Source organism: Oryctolagus cuniculus, chromosome 1 (assembly GCF_964237555.1).
Source record: "Oryctolagus cuniculus chromosome 1, mOryCun1.1, whole genome shotgun sequence".
In the NCBI taxonomy this organism is placed as follows: Eukaryota; Metazoa; Chordata; class Mammalia; order Lagomorpha; family Leporidae; genus Oryctolagus; species Oryctolagus cuniculus.
Window position 1 is genome coordinate 229400532 of NC_091432.1, and position 22353 is coordinate 229422884.

The 22353-nt window shown below is 43.0% G+C and overlaps 1 protein-coding gene across 9 annotated transcripts in view; it reads right to left on the minus strand.

Annotated features, from left to right (window-relative positions):
• Window positions 1-22353, minus strand: part of MAPKAP1 (MAPK associated protein 1) — a 259514-nt gene that overhangs the window by 200043 nt on the left and 37118 nt on the right. For 7 of the 9 annotated variants that reach the window (XM_017350085.3, XM_017350084.3, XM_002720432.5 and 4 more), the window contains 2 exons: window positions 20389-20478; window positions 9641-9789 (listed from right to left, as the gene is read on the minus strand). The exons of 1 other annotated variant lie outside the window; for it this stretch is intronic. In XM_017350085.3, coding sequence (XP_017205574.1) covers window positions 9641-9789; window positions 20389-20478 — 239 coding nt within the window. The remainder of the gene's footprint in view (window positions 1-9640; window positions 9790-20388; window positions 20479-22353) is intronic. One more of the 9 variants, XM_017350086.3, reaches the window with a different exon arrangement.

A 22353-nucleotide genomic window follows, 5' to 3' on the forward strand; every position in this document is an offset into this window, starting at 1 on the left:
GTGTCAGAGTTTAAGTCCATTGGTAAAAGAAAAAACCTTTTGTTTTTAAATTTTGAAAAATTTTCAAATATTAACACAGTGCTTTTGTCTTCCTCACAGCAATGACTGTGAAAGACACAAAGGAAGACAGCTCTGGCCCTGAAATAAGAAAAAAGGAGCTGAGTCCCAGCTCTGTCGCATACCAGTGGCGCATCCTAGAGCAACACTTTACACTCAGGAAAAACAAAAACAAAAACAAAAACAAAAACAAAAACAAAAACAAAAAAACAGGTGGGGCTGGAGCTGTGGCGGAGCAGGTAAAGCTGCCGCCTGCAGTGTCGGCATCCCATATGGGCACCGGTTCAAGTCCCGGCAGCTCCACTTCCCATCCAGCTCTCTGCTATGGCCTGGGAAAGCAGTAGAAGACCCCGCACCCATGTGGGAGACCTTGAGGAAGCTCCTGGCTCTGAATTGGCGCAGCTCCTGCCATTGCGGCCAATTGGGGAGTGAACCAGCAGATGGAAGACCTCTCTCTCTGTCTCTCCTTCTCTATGTAACTCTGACTTTCAAATAAATAAATAAATCTTTATTTAAAAAAAAAAAAGCAGGTAACACTCCCTCCAACTTCAGAGGAAAGTTCCAATTCGTACATTGCTTTTCTATTCAAGAATTCAAGTGTTCAAAGCTCTAACCCTTGTGTGTCACTGATGACAATCAACTCCCTCAAAACAAAATTATGGAAGCTTAAAGTCAAAAGGAATCCAAGACGTCTAAGCCACATTCTTGCTTCTAAACACACAGAAGCCAGGGCTCATGGGCCAGGGCACGACTAGTCCCTGCCCAGAGGGATGGCACAGCCAGGCTGACACATCTCTGATTCCGCGTCTACGATCCTTCCAGCCACATGGCCTTGCAGTCCTGCATGAAAACTGAAAATAAAAATTCTGAGAATCATCAGTCCCTGGATTCTTTGTCCATCTGGCTGATCCTCAACTGTTTAATTTCTCTGTCCTTAAGATAATAAAATCAAGGCCTAGTTCTTTGAAGGACAAGAAAATGTCTACTGCAAATCACGCAGAGCAAGGTAGCCCAGGATGAGGAGGCTGAATGAACACACTGCCAGTCCCCAGGCGCCACCACACCCACGAGGGCCATCTCCTGGGCTTTCCCTGGGACCTCCGTGTTGCATTCCAACCAGAATTCCTCTACTAACCTGGCAATTAATTCACTAGGTAGTATTACAGCAAAAATCTTATTACAACAAAAATACCCCTATGTCTTACCTCTTAGTCCCTAACCTCCAAGAATCACAATCATATATTTTCTGAAATGACACCTGTCATCTGCCTCAACTGCAAAAATCACCAAGTCCATGGAAGAGTGAGACAAACAGCTCCTAACTCAAAACATGGGTTTTTTTTATTTTACATTTTATAACATTTTACATAGTTTATAAAACAGTGCTTGATAAAAATTCACACAAAGTTGTTAGAAGCCTAACAATTTCCAAAAATGTCCTAGGTTTTTGTTACATTCAGTTCTCTAAGGATGTACTCAACTCAATGGCAAAATGTAGACATTACGTGGTATTTCATTATCTTTGGTAACACTATTCTCATTATTTCGTTTCCTCACAGTAGGAACTCTGATAGCTCCTTTGTGCAGGATCTGCTAGTACTAGGATGACAGTGGATGATTAAGGCTGGATCTACAAGAGGCAGGGACTTCCAAGTAGCAGCAACAGCCTTGGTCCCCACCTTCACTGTAGTGTCATCTACACAGCTGGGCAGGGAGAGAGCTCCATGGCCTCCAACTCAGGAGTCTCGAGATCCCTTCTCAGTTGGGGAGGAAGCAAACTTTTGGGGTTTGGAAAAGAGGAAACAGAGGCCATCTCTATGGGACCCAGGTGGTTGTGCTGTGGAGTCGTGGGGCCAGTGACTCTCATACCAAGGCCAGGGCATCCCCTCAGCATAGATCCAATTGGCAGCTTGATAACTGCTACAGACATGGCGCCCCTCCTACCAGAGGTTTGGGGCCAACATCCCAGGGGGAGGGGGACACTAGCGAGCATGATACTAGATACAACTTGACTCCCTGTCACTTAGATACAGCCACAGAGGGCTGAAGCAGGATTCAGGCAGACAGTACATTCACGACTATATTCATACATTCTGTAAAACCCACCAACAGAAAAGCATGAGCTCTGCTAGCTACTGTGACCTACTATGGGAATTCACGTCAGTGTGTGCCTGTGCTAAAATCCACAGTCCTCCAGATACAAGGCAGACAAAGAAAAATCCAAAAAACACAAGTAAAAAGCAAAGACTTTGGATAGTGCAAGGATGGGGGTTGCCAAAGATATTGAGCACATTTTTTAAAAAAGATTTAGTTATTTATTGAAAGGCAGAGTTGCAGAGAGGCAGAGGCAGAGGCAGAGAGAGAGAGAGAGAGAGAGAGGTTCTTCCATCCACTGGTTCACTCCCCAAATGGCTGCAACAGCTGGAGCTGGGCTGATCCAAAGCCAGGAGCCAGGAGCTTCTTCCGGGTCTCTCACGTGGGTGGTCTTGGGCCATCTTCTACTGCTTTCCCAGGCCATAGCAGAGAGCTGGATTGGAAATGGAACAGCAGAACTCAAACCAGCACCCATATGGGATGCCAGCACTGCAGGCGGCGGCTTTACCTGCTGTGCCATAGCACTGTGGGCAGGTACCTTAACTCTGAGAGGAGTGAGGATGAAGATGAGATTCTCAACCACCTTCTTTTCTGGCTGCAAAGAAGGCCAGCCTGGACAAGTGAAGGGGAAGGTAGGCCAGGTCCCTCCACCCGAGGCCAGGGCCTCAACTCTAGCAGTCATGAGCAGAAGCTGCTGTGCAGAAATAGGCAACACTGGAAAGTTCAGACTATGGTTTTCTGGAAACAGCTCCTGATGCTAAAAGAGCTTACTATCTTAGAAGGGACTGTTTCCATGACAATGGCAAATTTTCCAAGTTCAAATGAGGAGCATTTTCCTCTAAGGGCAATTTTTTTTTAGATGATCTCAATTTGCTGACCTTTTCTGAGTTTGCAACATTTTTCAGTGGCTTCATGCTTTTCTGCAAAGTTTTAAGTGACTTTCTTTGAAAAGAGCTATTTAATGCCAATGATCGTAGAAAACATTTGTTCATAATTATCCAGACATAGACTGGAACAATGCTGAAACAAGAGCAGCATGCAAAAATGTATTTAAGGACTATCATCCCAAAATGCTGCTAAAAGCTATTAACCAGTATGTGTTAATTGCCACAGCATTCATATTAATTTTCACTTCAGGCTCGACATTGTGGAATATTTCCCCTGATACATTTTAAACAAAGTTTAATTTAAGGAACTGCTTCTATCAACACTTATGAAAATTAACAGCCAAGCAATTAGCACTCATGAATTATCCCTTCCCCCATGCTTTCTGTAGCTTCCCTGTTGAAACAGTTTCTAACAGAGAAACGGTTACTTTCTAACAAGTTAACACAATCAAAGTCACAGTCGACTGTAAGAACCAGGCTTGGTTAGGCTTTTTAAGTTGCTTGTCAAGGCAAACATTCCCCTATGTTTTACAGAGTAGTGTTTAGCTAAGTAAAACAGGTAAAAATACTTAACATTTCAGTAAACTACCAAGCAATCACTGATGTCCAGCAACCTTTTGACCAGATGTTTGAAAAATAGCCTTCATCAAGAAAAACAGAACAAAAAGCAGAAATCACTTGGCTCGAGCTTCCTGTTGAAACTGAAGGCCGAAGCTGCACTGGACGCCCGGAACTTCAACAGGCAGACCTTCACCCAGCATGCACACATCTGGCTTAAGGACACTATTCTAGAATCCTGGTGTTAAGGACACATTTCTTCTCACTCAGTCCTGTCAACAGGAAATGAAGTACACAGGCGAGGCTGTGCCAGTTCACAGTCCAGCCCCAGCCCCAAGAAGAGAAAGCAACAGAAACGAGGCGTTTACGGGGTGCTCCCTATATGCTACATGCCGGGTTAAACAGGATTCATCCCTCTCCTTCCCCCCTCACGAGGAAGACACATCACCATTCCATTCCAAAACTAGGACTGCAGTTTGTAGAGGAGAAAGATATCTTTTCCTTCTGCCCTTCTAAAATCTCAGCTGTTGACCCTGCGAAAAAGATCACCGCTAGAAAAGCACATACATTTAATATAACTGTAATGTGACGCAGAGCCTTCCTAAGAAAAACGATGATCCGCTCCCCGCCGTGAAACAGTGAAAGCTGAGCGTCTGGGCGGGGTCTGAGAAAGGAGACTCTCTGGGAACAGGACGGAGGTGAGGAGCAACTGCAGTACACGAGGCCTGTTCTTTCCAGTTCCACTCGATGACGCTCCATCTCTGCGGGGCCCAACATGCTCCTTTCTCTCTCTCATGGGGCCTTGTGACCCGTGGTGGGAAGGGTGGGGAAGACCAAGGAGCCCTTCCCATCCCTTCTCAGGCTTTTTCAGCTGGTAATACTCAGGTGCCACATTCTGGGGAAGTGTGTCCTGACCTCCATCAAGCCTCACTGAGGTTAAGTAACTGGCCTCAAGTCACACGCTAAATTGAGTCACCAGGATTCACACTGAGGGCTTGAGAGAAGAGGTCAGCTGACTAGCCGCACTGCTACATTAAGCTGTCTCTCAACACACTGAGTGCTTTACCCTAGCATTATTACCCTTTCTGATGGTCTCACAAACCTTGGGATGCCACCTCCTTCCAAGGGTGGAGAAACGCAGGTTCAGAGAGGTGAAAACCCTGACCGAGAGGACACAAAGATAAGCAGTATCATTCCTTAGTAATTGCACTGACAAGAAATAGGTACTTGAACTTCGGATGACCTAATGATGCATATTTGACCAGAATAGTTATATGTCATACTAGCAAGTTTCTCAAATAAGTGATAAGGCATGGTATGGCAAGGGATAGACTGACTTTTTTTTTAAGATTTTTTTTTTAAAGATTTATTTATTTATTTGAAAGGCTGAGTTAGAGAGAGAAGGAGAGGCGCAGAGAGAGAGAGAGAGAGAGAGAGAGAGAGTTCTTCCATCCACCAGTTCACTCCCCAGTTGGCCGCAACGGCCAGAGCTGTGCCAATCCGAAGCCAGGAGCCTGGAGCTTCTTCCAGGTCTCCCACGCAGGTGCAGGGGCCCAAGAACTTGGGCCATCTTCTGCTGCTTTCCCAGGCCATAGCAGAGAGCTGGATCAAAAGTGGAGCAGCCGGGACTCGAATCGGCGTACATATAGGATGCCAGCACTGTAGGCGGCAGCTCTACCTGCTATGCCACAGTGCTGGCCCATAGACTGACTTTTTTTTTTTTTTTGACAGGCAGAGTTAGAAAGTGAGAGAGACAGAGAGACAGAGAGAAAAGTCTTCCTTTTCCGTTGGTTCACTCCCCAAATGGCCACTACGCTGCGCCAATCTGAAGCCAGGAGCCAGGTGCTTCCTCCTGGTCTCCCATGGGGTGCAGGGCCCAAGCACCTGGGCCATCCTCCACTGCATTCCCGGGCCACATCAGAGAGCTGGCCTGGAAGAGGAGCAACCGGGACAGAATCCGGCGCCCCGACCGGGACTAAAACCCGGGGTACTGGTGCTGCAGGCAGAGGATCAGCCAAGTGAGCTGCGGTGCCGGCCTAGAGTGACTTCTTAAAAGACCTCATTTGAAATAAGTGGAGAAGGAGGCTAGAAAAATCACATATTCCACAGGACTTCCATCAGCGATCAGCAGAGCTCACTCCCTATCACCTCAATGCAGCAACTCATCACAACCAACACTTCTCAAATACAGTCAAATCAGAAAAACAGTCACAGGGGAGTTCTGACCTCTATAGCAGAGATTTTGTTTTGTAAGGAGGCTATTCAGAGGTCCTGTTCTCAATAATGTTAAAGAATTCAGCACGTCACTTGGTCTGGTTCAGCCTCATTTGATCAAAGCACCCCCTAAAAACTGTTTTTTACAAATGATCAGTAAACAGAGTTATTAATAATCGACAGATCTAAGCAGGTCACAGATAACATCACTGACTTGCCAAAGAAATACTATAAATATAATAGTAAAACTGACCCATCAAATTGTCAAATCACAACAAAGTATAAGCCTACATACAGCCTTTCCCTCTTAATCTTATGTCTTAAAATATTAACCTTGGCTGGCACCATGGCTCACTTAGCTATTCCTCTGCCTGCGGCGCCGGCACCTCGGGTTCTAGTCCCGGTTGGGGCGCCGGATTCTGTTCGGTTCCTTCTTTTCCAGTCCAGCTCTCTGCTGTGGCCCGGGAAGGCAGTGGAGGATGGCCCAAGTGCTTGGACCCTGCACCCGCATGGGAGACCAGGAGGAAGCACCTGGCTCCTGGCTTCAGATCGGCGCGGCACGCCGGCCATAGCGGCCATTTTGGGGGTGAACCAACAGAAAAGGAAGACCTTTCTCTCTGTCTCTCTCTCTCACTGTCTAACTCTGCCTGTCCAAAAAAAAAAAAAAAAAAAAAATTACCCTGGACAGGCATTTGGCGCAGCAGTTAAGATGTTGCTTGGGAAGTCCACGTGCAATATCAGAGTGCCAGTTTGAGTCCTGGCTACTCTACACTTGAACAATCCAGTTTCTGGTTAATGGGCCTGAAAGGCTGCACATGATGGTCCAAGTATTTGGGTTTCCGCCATCCATGTGGAGGACCTGGATGGTATTCCTGGCTCCAGGCTGCCCTGACCCAGCTGTTTTGGGCATTTTGGGAGTAAACCAGCAGATAATCTCTCCCTCCCCAACACATACGCTCTTTCAAATAAATTTTTTAAAAACTTTTAATTATTAACCAGCCATAATAAAAAAATTAATAAATGATTAACCAGTTACAGGAACCAAAAACTAACTGAAATGCTTTCCTAATTTTCACACAATAGCTAAGAGACCCTTTAAAAATAAAACCAACAACCAGCTGGCAAAAACTATTAAGGACACTAGATATGCTTGCCTAGCTACCATGCAGTTGGTAAAGCCATACCAAAAGCAAAACTCTTTTTTTCAGATCTAACCCTAGTTTAATCTTAAGGAAGATCTCACAGCAGTCTCTTGAGGAAATACATAATTAAGTAGTTTTTTAGCATATTTAATTAGACCCCAAACTCTTCCCTGTCCCCTTCTCTCCCCAATTATGTACCATGTGCCCAGGAGACCTAAGCAACTCAGTTAATTATGTAAATAAGGCAAGCGTTATTCCCAAGAAAAGCACTGTGAATATTTGCAGGAGAAAAAAAAAAAACCTGCATGGATTTTAGTGGCTTTAACAAATCTTACACACACACACAATAAAGAAGCATTGAAATACATAGAAAACCTTTACAATTTGGGCAAAAAAAAAAGTAGCATTCCAATGACTAAAACAAAACACTCACTTCATTCCTTAACTATGAGATAAAAAAAAATAAAATAATCTTAAGTTACAACTGTAACAAAAATTTAGTACTGAATGTCAGATGATTTATGGGGAGAATCAATCTGGAAATTATTAAAGTCGACTCACACGGAAAAGGCTTTATTATCAAGGGGTTGACATGATCTTAACTCTAGAGGCAGCCATGCTACCATTCTAACTACTACAATCCCATTATTATGCAATCACAAAATGCTAATTTGATCATTTTGAGGTGTTATTTGAATAGTCATTTTAATTTCTAGGTTACAAAAAGGCTTGACTCAAGTATAATTCTCTATTAATCATTGAGATGTCATTGAATATCATATTGATGCATTTCAGAAAGATAAAGAAAGACTAATTTAATATGTATGGTACAATATCTTTCAAATATTAGCCACTTTCATTACCTATCTGCCAAATGCATCAATATTAAATAATAGATGAGAACACAGGTTTAATTGTATTTTAGCAATTGTAATATGTAAAATAATAATAAAGCAGCATTACATCATAAGACAGACTTATCGATACATAAATCTTTCTTAATCAATATGTAATGGTGACTGCTTCATGTTCACATCCTTTGCAAATTACAGATTTGCTGTGACAAAAGCACAGAGAATCTTAAGTGTAAACACATATCTAGTAAATAAAATTCCTCTGTGACTGATGAAATGGCTTACTTAAAAAAAAAATCTGTCACTTCAGAAGTTAGATATATATTCCAAGCAGAGTCCATGGCTGCCTGATAAATTCAAATCTAGGAAATTAATAGTACAGTCTAATGGTATACAGAAATTTCTATTTAAAAGGTCTGTGCTACTCTGTTAGCATACAAACATTATCACATATTAATTATTCCAGCAATTACATCCTCAAACAATGAGATGGTATTGGGCAATAGAAGCAAACAAATTCCAGCAAAGTCTCCTAATCCCAGCAACAAATTCTCCCAAATCGTAATGAATCCACTGTATTTTTTTTAAGTCCTGTAAAGTCCAATTCAGCATTTTCCTGAGGCTGACAGTGCGGTCCCTGAGGAGAAACCCCTTCCCTTCCCTCGCCTACGTTTCACAAGGAGAACCAGGGAAGGCAGACGGGCAGCTTACAGAGAAGCGTTACACCAACCCAGCTACGATTTACTGAAAGTGCTTTCCCATGATTTTGTGGAGGAAACTCTTGAGTGCTTTAGGATCTTTATGTTATTCACGCATCTTGTTTCTGGTTCTTGCTCTGCTTTCCCACAGACATCAACAACCTCTTGTGCCAACAGCCACACATGCTTACTTAAACCGATGCAAACACGCTGAACTGTCTGGGGTGAAAGTGTTTCAAAGAGAAAAATACCTCTTTGCTCAAAGATGACAACTGACAGAACCAGCACATGAATAACAAAAATGCAAACACAAGCAAAGAGCTGTGTGTTTATTAATTGCAATAGTGTTGAAATAAGACAAATTGTGTACGACCCCTCCAGGCAACAAGCTATCACTCAGCACCCCTACACCACTGCCAGGCAGAAAACATAATGGCAATAAATATAAAAATCAACTGTTACTGTCTCCTGAAAAAGGCCCGCTTAGCTCAGCACAGAGACCCGGAATGTCAGGGAACGGGGGGGAGGGTGTGCCACACTTCAAACAGTGGCCATTTTTTTTAAAGGAAAATATGACCATTTTAATTTTATAACAGTAAACTGTGAGAATAAGAAAAAAAAAAAAAAAAAGACAGTCATCCTCCACGGCAAGTGTTAAACAAGATACCCTTACAGTGAAATACTGAAATGCGAAGTAACAGCCTAGATTTGTGAACTGAAGAAACTTCGACAATATCTGTAGTTACAATAAAGAATCAGATAAGACAATGCAAACTGCCTCTCAGCACCACTTTCAAGGCTTTCCCGACACAAGTGGATCTTGATAAATCACAATCCAACTAGCCCAAACTCCCACGGATACTTCAGATACCACAGATAAATAAATCAGTCAGACTACCCCCTGTCTGTGTATCTCTATATATTTCAGAGAATTCAAACAGTCCTCAGATATCTAAGATAAACATAAAGAGTAGAGACCGGGGAAACATGGACAGAGAGAGGGAGAAAGGGGGAAAGCGAGAGAGGGAGAAGGAGAGGAGTAGGAGAGAGAGAGGGAGGGAGAGGGAGATAAAGAGGAAGAGGGAGATAGAGAGGGAGAGAAGTTCCATTGGAAGGACAAAGTCTCTATCACTCACCTTGCCGTCAAATTTGGAATACTCATTAAAGGGGTTATTCAGCTGCAGAGGGCACTGCTCCAGGCGTACGGATAAAATTGACTGCTTTCCAGAACTTGGAGGCTTCTCTTTGAGGGATTTTTTTTCAAACAGTGACTTTAACTCCTGGGCTGTGACACAAGAGGAAGATAAAAACATATTTGTGATTACAGAGAGAGATCACTTGTGCACCTTGCCTAAAAAGGCCCCCTCAGAGTCAAGGCAGAAGAACCCAGGGACGGGCTCAGGTCTGATGTGTGCAGAAAGCCTCCCGTATGCTTTGATGTCTGCACACTGAACAGCAGCATGCAGGCCAGGGTTGTCAATCCAGAAGGACTAGGGCTTAGGGAAGGGGAAAGCGTCAGAGCAACAGAGTGGCCTTTCTGTAAGAGGAGCATTCACTGCCAGGAAACCGGAGCTTTTGCCTTGCTTTGCCAAGTACAGTTAGTTGGGTGAAACTGGACAATTCAGTCGACTTCCCTGGGCTTGTCAAACTAGACAATCTCAAAGACCTCTCAAGGCTTTAATACTACAGGAGTTTGGAATTCTAATTCTTCAAGGTGAAGGATCACAGCTTAATCCTTTCACACAATCCAATGGCACCAAGCACAACATTTGGATGACAGAGATGAGGAGGAGGAAAGAGAGAGGATATTTGTAACAGTAGCTAACATTACTTGTTCAGGTCAATGTAACTAGTTTAATTCTCATAACACATCTATTACACAGATGCAAGCATTACTTCAATTTTTTCAGTGTGAAAACAAGCTTAGAACATTTTGATTAGCCCTAGGCTATCAGCTATAAAGTGACAGAAAGCTAGATTTTGTATCCAACTGAGCCTCTTGGCCATTAGGCATTAATGAACAAAGTAGATCCTTAGTAAATTTTGCTGCATGAATGAACAAATAAAATAATGATTGAAGCAATTCAGATTAAGTTATTATTAAATCAGATTCTTCCTGATATTCATTAATGAATCAAAACAAGTTAGTTCTATATCTTCCCAAAGATCATCTAATTCTCTAAATCAATCTGCATTTTGATAAAGATGGTAGTTAGATGATAAGTAATCAGGGTCACTATAGCCTTCTTTTTCATTTTTTGAGTATTAGAAAATATCCTTAGTTAAGCTTTTTAAATAAATCAAAGATGTTTACATCTGCAATGAATAAGTTCAAAGCACTGCAGTCTTGACAAAGTCAAAAGAACCTGAAAACATTTAAATAACTTGTAACTAAAAAATGTAACTAAAATTACTTTTCAACAGATTGATGAGATAAATTTATCAAATGAGTTCCTACAGTGGCTAATCAGGAGAAAACTACTGGAGGCTCCACTTATCTGTGGGGCATGCACTCTAAGAATCCCCAGTGGATGTCTGAAACCACAGATCAGACCAAACCCTATATTCATCCAGCCACACTCCACATGACAGTTCCCGTCAGCAAGGAACGGCATATATGACAGTGGTTCCAAAGACTGTACTGTAGCCACCTTAGTTTGTGGAAGCACACCCTGTGATGTCCACACGACAATGAAACTACCTAACGTCCTCACCCTCATTGCTAAGTGACTCTTCTCACCTCTCCCTCAGATCACTGGCACTTCCCACAGCTCAGTATCTGGTCCTCTTCCTTTCTCCTTCTACATCCTTGGTGATTGTGTCCAGGCTAATACTACCCCATAAGAGAGAAAACTGAAGTGTAGTGATATATATTAGAATAATGGTTGCCTTTGGGGCATAAACCGACTAGAAAGAAACACCAAGGGAATTTACTGGGGAGATGGAATTGCTCTTAGTTGACCAGGATGCTAGTTATACTAGTGTATACATTTGCCAAGAGGGATTGCACAGGGGCAGGCATTTAGCCTAGTGGGTCAGAAGCCAATTAAGACACATTCCACACTGCAGCACCTGGGTTCAGCGTCTGGCTCTGACTTTTTTTTTTTTAAGGATTTTTTATTTATTTATTTGAGAGGTAGAGTTACAAGACAGTGAGAGGGAGAGACAGAGAGAAAGGTCTTCCGTCCACTGGTTCACTCGCCAAATGGCCGCAAAGGCCAGAGCTGCGCTGATCCAAAGCCAGGAGCCAGGAGCTTCCTCCAGGTCTCTCACGCGGGTGCAGGGGACCAAGGACTTGAGTCATCTTTCACTGCTTTCCCAGGCCATAGCAGAGAGCTGGATGGGAAGACAAACAGCCAGGACTAGAACTGGCGTCCATATGGGAAGCCAGCACAGCAGGCAGAGGATTAACCTGTGCCACAGCACCAGCCCCTGGCTCTGACTCTTGACACCAGCTTCCTGCTAATGTGGAGCCTAGAAGGCAACAGTGGTGGTTCAAGTACTTGGGTTCCTATAATCCATGTGGGAGACCTGGATTATGTTCCCAGCTCCTAGCTTCAGCATGGCACACTCAATCTTTGTGAGCATTTGAAGAGTGAACAAGCAGATTAGAGCTCTTACTCTCTTTCTCTCTGTTTCTTTCTGCCTTTTAAACAAATAAATGTTTTTAAAAATGTTGAAAGTCATCCAACTGTATATTTAATATCTATATATCTATGTCTACATATAGATATACCACTACATGTGAAGAAGAACATACACACACACAGAAAAATAAATACAAAGGGAAAACCTAAATAAGTATCTTTTATATGCTGGGGACTCAAAATGATCATTTCTTTTTCTTTTTTAACCTTAGTAGTATAATATTCTTTTGTGGGGAGCAATCCGGACTAGACTAAGTTACTCGAATTAAGACTTATTCTATGCATCTGCTCTCCCACAATATGGCGCTGGGAGAGAAGTAAACAGCTTCCGCACAGCTGCCTCCAGTTCAACTAATAAACTGTAGGACTTGCTCCTGATTGGAGAGCAGCGTACTCGGCGTGTGGGCAGCCGAGTTGGGATTGGCGGAGGAGGACTATAAAGGAGGAGAGAGATGGCATGCACCGGGAACATCTATGGGGAACATCTAAGGGAACCCGTGCAGCCCCCGAGAAAGCCGGCCGGCGGTGTGCCGCTCCCCTGCGGAAGTGGGGAATGCGGCCAGGGGGAACTGCCCTTCCACGGAGGTGGAAGGGATAGTAGCCAACCCGGGAAGAACCAGCAGCAAACCCGGGGAGGGCCGAGCAGACAGAAAGAACAGCGCAGGGTCCTGTGTCGTTCCTCCACGAAGAGGGGGAGCGACATAATGGTGCCGTGACTCGGATGTGAAGCCTAGGCAGGGCTTAGTGTCGTTCCCCCACGAAGACGGGGAGCGACATAATGGTGCCGTGACTCGGATAGGAAACCTGACTCGGATAGGAAACCCAGGACGGATAGAAAACTTAGGAGGGAAGAAACGGGAAGAAATGGGAAATTACTGGAGAGAGAGACTAGCAAACAGTTCTAGGGAAAAGCCGGACGAAAAGGAGCCGGAAGAAGCTATTGAAAGCCTAGGCATAGACTCGGATACGGACTACGGGGGGAAGCTGGGAGAAATCTCTAAGGTCGAAAGCGAAAGTGAAAGCTAGAACAAACAGACTCGGATGCGGACTGTGGGGAGAGGCCAGGAGAAATGAGGGAGGAGTATTGTTGGAGGAAAGCTTGGGGAAACATACCGGGTAGAGAAAAATGTTAGGGAAATTGAAGCCGCGGGGGGCAGGCCAAGGCGGACACGAAAGCCACTTTGGGATTCTCAAGTTAGCCCAGGAATAGGGGGCGAAAAGTTGAAACCAGAAGCTGAAACGTGAGCCTGGTTGGGATCCGTCTGATTAGCCCGGGGAGCAAAGGACGGGAAGCCAAACCGTGGGGCGGAGACGTATGCTGGGTTGAATTCGCCAGGCTAGCCCGGGGAACTTAGATTGAATGCTAATGGCGGACACGTAAGCTACGCTGTGTTACTCGCGGAAGCCGCCGCGTGCAGAGAGAGCACGGGGCGTGAATAGATAGGGAACGGGGCTGGCGTGAGGCCGTGGTGCAGACGCGAAGGCGTGGAGACCGCGGAGCGCGCGAAGCCAAGCCGCGCAAAGCCGGGAAGCCGCGCAGATGAAAGAAGCGCGGGCTGAAGCGGCTCAGAGCCGGGAAGCCGCCGAGAAGCAGTCTCGGGGCGGGCGCCGGGAAGCCGCAAGGATAAGAGAAACAGAAGTTTAGAAGCAAAGTGAGAGAAATAGGAATGCTGGAAGATAGAAGTAAAATGGGAGAAATAGGAATGCCCGGAGATAGAGAAATAGAAAAATAGAAAGGCCTCCCTACAACACTGCAATGTGAGAGCTTGGATTCGGTCTGCCTGATTAAGTGAGGCGATGAGCACGATGAGCACCTGCGGCGGCTAGCAGCTTATGCGCCGCAGGTCACCGAAGACAGGCACGAATTAACATCAGTAAGGCTTCCTCACAATACAACGAGAAAGCTTGGATTCGGTCTGCCTAATTAAGGTGGTAAGCGCCAGCAAGCAGCTCGACCAGAGTATGAGCTGCAGGTCACCGAAGATAGGCACGAACCAACACTAATAAGTCTCCCCCACAATACGGCAATGAGAAGGCTTGGATTCGGTTTGCCTGATAGGTTTTGTAAGCACCTGCAGGCAGTTCTAGCAGAGCAGAGCATGCGCTGCAGGGCACCGAACACAGGCACGCATCAGCGCCTAAAAACCTCCTCACAACATGGCGAGGAGAGGACCCGGATTCGGTTTTCCTGATTGATAGGACTTGTAAGAGCCTGTGGCAACTCTAGCAAGTAGAGCAGAGTGTGTGCCGCGGGACACCGAAGACAGGCGCGTATCAACGCCAAAAATAAAAAGAAAGGGGGATCTGTGGGGAGCAATCCGGACTAGACTAAGTTACTCGAATTAAGACTTATTCTAAGCCGGCGCCGTGGCTCAATAGGCTAATCCTCCACCTTGCGGCGCCGGCACACCAGGTTCTAGTCCCGGTTGGGGCGCCGGATTCTGTCCCGGTTGCCCCTCTTCCAGGCCAGCTCTCTGCTATGGCCAGGGAGTGCAGTGGAGGATGGCCCAGGTGCTTGGGCCCTGCACCCCATGGGAGACCAGGAAAAAAAGCACCTGGCTCCTGGCTCCTGCCAGGATCAGCGCGGTGCGCCGGCTGCAGCGGCAGCCATTGGAGGGTGAACCAACGGCAAAGGAAGACCTTTCTCTCTGTCTCTCTCTCTCTCACTGTCCACTCTGCCTGTAAAAAAAAAAAAAAAAAAAAAAAAAAAAAAAGACTTATTCTATGCATCTGCTCTCCCACAATATGGCGCTGGGAGAGAAGTAAACAGCTTCCGCACAGCTGCCTCCAGTTCAACTGATAAACTGTAGGACTTGCTCCTGATTGGAGAGCAGCGTACTCGGCGTGTGGGCAGCCGAGTTGGGATTGGCGGAGGAGGACTATAAAGGAGGAGAGAGATGGCATGCACCGGGAACATCTATGGGGAACATCTAAGGGAACCCGTGCAGCCCCCGAGAAAGCCGGCCGGCGGTGTGCCGCTCCCCTGCGGAAGTGGGGAATGCGGCCAGGGGGAACTGCCCTTCCACGGAGGTGGAAGGGATAGTAGCCAACCCGGGAAGAACCAGCAGCAAACCCGGGGAGGGCCAAGCAGACAGAAAGAACAGCGCAGGGTCCTGTGTCGTTCCTCCACGAAGAGGGGGAGCGACATTCTTTTTTTTTTTTTTTTTTTTTAAGATTTATCTATTTATCGGGGCTGGTGCTGTGGCTAGGCCTCTACCTGTGGTGCCGGCATCCCATGTGGGTGCCAATTCGTGTCCTACCTACTCTTCTTTCAATCCAATTCTCTGCTTGTGGCCTGGGAAAGCGGTAGAGGATGGCCCAAGTGCTTGGGCCCCTGTACTATGTGAGTGACCCAGAGGAAGCTCCTAGTTTTGGATTGGCTAGCCCCAGCCATTGTAGCCATCTGGGGAGTGCAGTAGTAGATAGAAGACCATTCTCTCTGTTTCTCCCTCTCTGACTCTACCTCTCAAATAAATAAATAAAATTTTAAAAAAATTATTTGAAAGTCAGAGTTATATAGAGAGAAGAGACAGACAGACAGACAGACACACACACACACACACACACACCCCGAGAGAGAAAGAGATCTTCAATCTGCTGGCTCACTCTTCAAAGCTCCTTGATGCTCCTGGGCTGGGCCAGGTCAAAGCCAGGAGCCCAGAGCTTCATCCAGGTCTCCCATGTGGGTGCAGGGGCCCAGGCACTTGGGCCATCTTCCACTGCTTCCTCAGGCACATTAGCAGGGAGCTGGATTGGAAGTGGGGCAGACAGGACTTGAACCAGGGCATATATGGGATGCTGGCATTGCAGGCAGCAGCTTTACCCACTACGCCACAGTACCGGCCCCCAAAATGCTCATTTCTAGCAGTAAACACTCCCTGAAAATAGACTCATATATCCAATATTTTAGGTGACACCTCCACTGGGATATCTGCTCAGAATCTCACATCTTACCTATCCATACCTACATCCCTGACCTTCCCCAAACATATCCCTGCACAGTTTTCCACTTCTCAGTTAACTGCAACTCAATCCTATTAGGCCAAGAACTTGAGTCATCCTGACCCTTCTCCCTCATAGCCAGCATCCCACCCATCAACAGATAACCAGAGTCACTCCTACAGTCACCAACACCTTCAAACTGGCCATCCTGTTTCTGCCCTTGACTTCCATACTCCATCCCATCTCTTACTGACACAGTAGCCAATACTAGTCTTTTAAAATATAAGTTACAAACTTCAGATTGAATCCATATAGAATCTATATGAAAGGACTGACTACATGAACAGACAGCTTTATTACGAAAAAGAATAATAACTGCAATGAACTGAAAAATATAAAATATGCTTCAAAAATCATTGAGTTCATAATTATACAAAGGAAGAAAACCTTTATTGGTCATTTATATAGAATGCTAGGGAATAAACTCATAATTCTGAAAGCTATTAACAAAGAGAAAGAATCAAGAATTTATCCTGCTTTTCTTACAGACACTATATCAGAAGAAACCAAGTAACAGATTTAGGAACAGTTCTTTACAGTAAAGCGAGTTATAAAGAATGACTGATGAAGAGAGAAATCACTGGTACCAGGAGGTAAGCAGCATTTGCTACACTAGCATCCCATATGGAAGTGCTGATTTGAATCCTGGCTGCTCTGCTTTGGATCCAGCTTCCTGCTGATGTCCCTGGGAAGGCAGTATTTGATGGCCCAACTGCCCAAATCCCTGCCATCCACACTGCAGACCTGGATGGAGTTTCTGGCTCCTGGCTTTGCTTTGGCCCAGATCTCACTGTTGCAGCTATTTGGGAAGTGAACAAGCAAAACTGTTTTTGCTTGCTCGCTCTCTCTCCCTCTCTCTCTCACTGCCTCTCCACTCCCTTCTCTGTCACTCTGTCTTTCAAATAAATAAATAAATAAATCTTTTTCTAAAAAAATTAGAAATATTACTTTGCAACTCCTAATGAAATAATGCATCCAGGTAATGCCCAACAATGGCCATTAACACCATCAGGTAAAAAAGCAGCAGTAATTTGGTAATGAATACACGACACCTGATCCTGCTATCAATATCACAAAAATGACATTCTACATTTCCTGATATAATATGAAGTATACAACATATAAAATATATTCTCACCAAAAAGCAAACTTCAAATCTGAGATGTTTCTAGACCTAAATACAAGTTTACAGGAAACAGGGAGGCATACTGAATGAGACTGTGAGTATACAATTAGCAAAATAAAAAATGTAGGAAATTCTACAAGACAACCCAGTTTCTTCAAAAAATAAGCTACAAGAAAAAAAAGGTGAAGAACGTACATTATAAAGGAAATGAGACACATTAACCAAAAGTAATATGTGGCCCTCAGATGCAAATCTAAATAAACCAATTAGAATTAAAAAAAAACACTTCGAGATACTTGATGAAATATGAACAGTAATTTGATATTTGAGAACATTATAGAATTATTTATAGTACACAATACATAAATGATTACTACAATTGTAATGATTACTAAAATTAGCTAAAATTGTAAATATACTTAAAATAACATAAATATTAAGATAATATTAAAGAACTTTCTAGAGAGTAATGGTATTGTAGTTTTTTTTATGTGCTAAAAACACTTAAGGGGTCAGCACTGTGGCTCAGTAGGTTAATCCTCTGCCTGCAGTGCCGGGGTCCCATATGGGCGCTGGTTTTGGTCCCAGCTGCTCCTCTTCCGATCTTGCTCTCTGCCATGGACTGGGATAGCAGTGGAAGTTGGCACAAGTGCTTGGGCCCCTGCACCCATGTGGGAGACCCAGAGGAAGCTCCTGGTTCCTGGCTTCAGATCAGCTCAGCTCTGGTCGTTGTGGCTATTTGGGGAGTGAACCAGCGGATGGATGACCTTTCTCTCTGTCTCTCCCTTTCACTGTCTGTAAGTCTGCCTCTCGTATAAATAAGAAAAATCTTTTAAAAAATTTTTAAAAAATAAATGAAAACACTTAAGTACTGTTCTTAATTTTAACCTTTTTAAAAAACTTTATATTTGATTATTTTCCTTTTATTTGAAAGGGAAAGGGAAAGATAGACAGACGGAGATCTCGCATTTGCTGGTTTACTACCCAAATACCTACAACAGCCAGGGCTGGGTCAGGCAAAAGCCAGAAGCCAGGAACTCAATCCAGGACCCCCACATGGGTGGCAGGGACCCAACCAGTTGAGCCAGCACTTGCCGTCTCTCAGAGTGTGCATTAGCAGGAAGCTGGATCAGAAGCTGAGGAGCCAGGACTCTAAAACCAGGCTCTCTTGATTATTGGATGTGAGCACCCCCAATAGTGATTTAACCACTGCCAACGTCTGTCCCCCAGCTTGTAACTTTTTAAGATATTGAAGTGAAGAGGGTAAACAAGGTAGAAGGAGGGATAGGGAGGCTTGGATGAACTGGCTCTGTGCTCATTAAGAGGAGATCAATAGGAACTGTATTCAAATATATAAAAATATAAAAAAGTTGACAAGATAAATAATATATTTTCACATTGTGCTAAATACAACAGAAAGAATAATTAACTGAATCAATAGAAGTGGTCAGCCTAGTGAGATTTTTAAAGTATCAAGACAAAACAAAAGAGCCATTCAAGAACTACAGAAGTCATAGTGTGAGATTACGGAAGAAAAGGAAGTGAACAGGATTCCTGTTCTACACAGTCATTATTGGGAAGCAATCAGTAAGAAAATCATACCTAGGGAGGTTACTTGAGGATATAATCATAGGGGAAAGCAAGAAGCACTTTGGACGTGGCTTAGCATCAACAGACTGATCTTTAAAGGCAGACAAGCTGGATATAAAGCACAGCACTATCACACTTCCACCTCCTAGTTGCAATTTTAGCAAATCAATCAATGTCTCTGAGGCCACTCTCACCTGTAAATGACAGCAACAATACCCACGTTCTGTAAGATCGCTGCATCACAGGCAGTGCAGATCCAGTGCCTAGTGCAGCACTAGGCCTGGTGCTACTAACATGATAACCATTGTCAGCTGTATAATTAGCGTGTAGCAATGCAGCCAGCCAATCAACAAATATGAGGGCACTTCAAAAAGTTATGAAGAGGCCAGCATTTAGCCTAGCATTTACGCTACCTGAATCCCACATTAAAGTACCTGGGTTCAACACCTGGCTCCAGCTCCTGACTCCAGCTCCTTGCTAATGCGCACCCTGTAAGGCAGCAATGATTACTCCTGCCATCTACATGGGAGACCTACATTGAATTCTTTGCTCCAGGCGTTGGCCCAGCCCAATCCTGGCTGTTATGGGCATTTGGGGAATGAACCAGCAGATGGCAGTGAGAAGTCTGTCTCTCTGTCTCTCTCTCTCTCTCTCTGTGTCTCTCTCTGCCTCTCTGACTCTCAAATTAAAAAAAATTTAAAAATTTCATGGAAAAATGGAATTCAAAGAAGTTTATTTTAGTGCAAAAAATTTGAAATCCATGTACAGTTTTTTCATAATATATACTTTCAATGAACATTTTGAAAACCCTCCATATGTAAAAATTTCAAATTTTGTACCAAAATAAACTCTGAGTCACATTTCCCATGAGCTTTTTGAAGTACCCGCGTATTTATTAGGCACTTGTTACATGCCAACATGGTACTGGGAGGTGCTGGGAGGGCATGGAAGGAAACATGCTATCGCCATTATAAAATATTTTAACAGGATTTTATCAATTAAAATATTCAAGTCTTCTGATATTGAAGCTTTGAAAATATGTAATTGTCAGCCTTTAAATATATGATATATAAACACACTAATACTGCAACACAATGGTTTTTAAGCTAAAGAGAAAGAATTAGCATACGTGCAAAAAGAGACTTACTAATTACTAAAGCCAGTAATGAGGCAAGGGAAAGTCTAGGTTGGAATAGTCAAAAGAAATCCATTACCCAGAAGTCCATCATAGAGAACTGTTTTTGTAAAGAAATCACAAAGCACTCCTTGGCCTTGAGAACAGGGCACTGACATGACAGTTTTACCATATACCGTGTCCCCTCCACACATCTTCCCCATAACTGAGTGAAGGGTGGCCAAAATGACAAGCCCTAAAGAATACACAGCTTCAGTGGGAAAGAGCTCAAAGCTCAAAATACAGTATCTGTTCAGAAGATTTAAAAGGATGAATACAAAATAAAAGTTAATATAAATTAAATATATAAATCTCAAATTAAGAATTAAAATGATTTCCATTTACCTGATTGCTTAGAATTTCTTTCTTTCCACTGAATATTTTTGCATTTGATCTGGTTTTGTCTCTCTTTTCGGAGCCGTTCTAATCTTTGAGCTTGAAAAGAAATATTATAACTATAAGTTTGTCAATGAAAGTTTACTATAAACAAAGACATAATTAACTACCTTTATATGAATAAAGATGTTTTATATTGCATATGTAGGGAAAAAAGTCATAAAATTTTAAAGGTGGCACCCCTGAAAAGCAAATACCAACAAAAACATGAAAATATTCTTGATTTATAATTGAAATTAGAGGATATAAAACATTAATAGAGATCATAAAGATAGTATTAACATGGAAGAGAATAATAAAATGTGAAAACTTCTGTGATTAATATGACATTTCATTATATAAATCATTAATAACGGTCTTAAAGGAATTTTAATGCACAAATGAACTGAAGTGAATATTACATTACAGGAATAAAATTACTGTTATGAATTACTCTACCCGTTTCAAAAATTAAAGATAAATGAACTCAGACTAGACTATTAAAGTTTTAAATATAAAATCCTTTATCTAAAAATCATGAAAATTATAAAATGTCAAAGCTATATAAATTAGCATAGCTTTTCTTCAGTGGGCTGAAACAGTTTATAGGTAGTAAAATAAATGATTTGTATCTTTGTAACATTAGTCAAATCTTAAAAAGAACAATTTTTCTTTTACAAAATTTTAAGATATGCTGAAAGGAATAAAAAGTAAATTTCTTGGTCACTAAGACAACCCAAACCTCAATTATTAGCATCTAAGTGCTACTTAAAAAATTTCCAACAACAATCACCTAAAATTGTGCATTTATGATTATACTGTCACTGGCTGATCTGCCTTCAATAACCGGTGAACTGATCCTTTAAAGAAATTCAGTCCAGCATCCATTAACCTGCTGACTGGAGAGACCTCATTGGAAAAGAAAGCCACAACCGACACCACCTCTTGAAATTAGCCTTCTCTCACTAATCTTCAACTTCTATCCTGGCACACTGCTAATAGAAAATAAATAAACATAAATTTATTTTTCAACCACTTTCAAGGTAGGAAATCATCTACTCCTGCCGTAGCACTGTGGTAGGGAAACACTGAAAATAATCTTGCCAGAAATTTAAACTAGGCTGGCAAAACCATTCTGACAATGTCACTATATTTAACCAAATTCTACTGAAGAAAAATACATTCAATTGCAATTAATAAATATGAAGCATACAGCCAGAGTAATATAATCATAAGGCTCTCAAGTTAGCAGCATTCTCCTCCTGAAATCCATTCAACCTGTCTGTCATGGAAGATATCATCTCAATAACTTGCAAAGAAGTCAGTTTCAACTAGAGAACTGAGAATCAGTGGTTCTAAATTACATTCAAACCCTCACTCAAATCCTATGTTGATAAAAGTTCTTTCAGATACTGGGAAATGCTATTAATTATTTTCATCATGAGAGAAAATTATTCTTTTTGATGTTACAGACACTGAATTCTGAACCAAAACCTTAATGAGCTTTTCACTGTATATTGTATCCAGCTCTACCTGCACTATTACTTTATGTACATTTTACATCTGGATCAGGAAAATAAATATATAAAGATGTTCAATGTCCTACTACCACATCTCCAGCCATTACCTTGCCCGGGAATTAGCAGGTTACTGCTACTGACTGGAGATTATAATTTCTAATGACCTAAAAAATTATCTTCTAGAATATCACATCATATTAGAACTACTGATATGTATTCTAAATAAGTTATTTAAGTAAAGGCCGTGCTTTGTCACACTTCCTTTAAAAGGCTATCAAAAAACTTAAGTTCGAAAACAGTAGGGGCTGGTGCTGTGGCATAGTGGGTAAAGCCACTGCCGGCATCCCATATGAGTGCCAGTTTAAGTCCTGGCTGCTCCACTTCCGATCCAGCTCTCTGCTATTGCTTGGGAAAG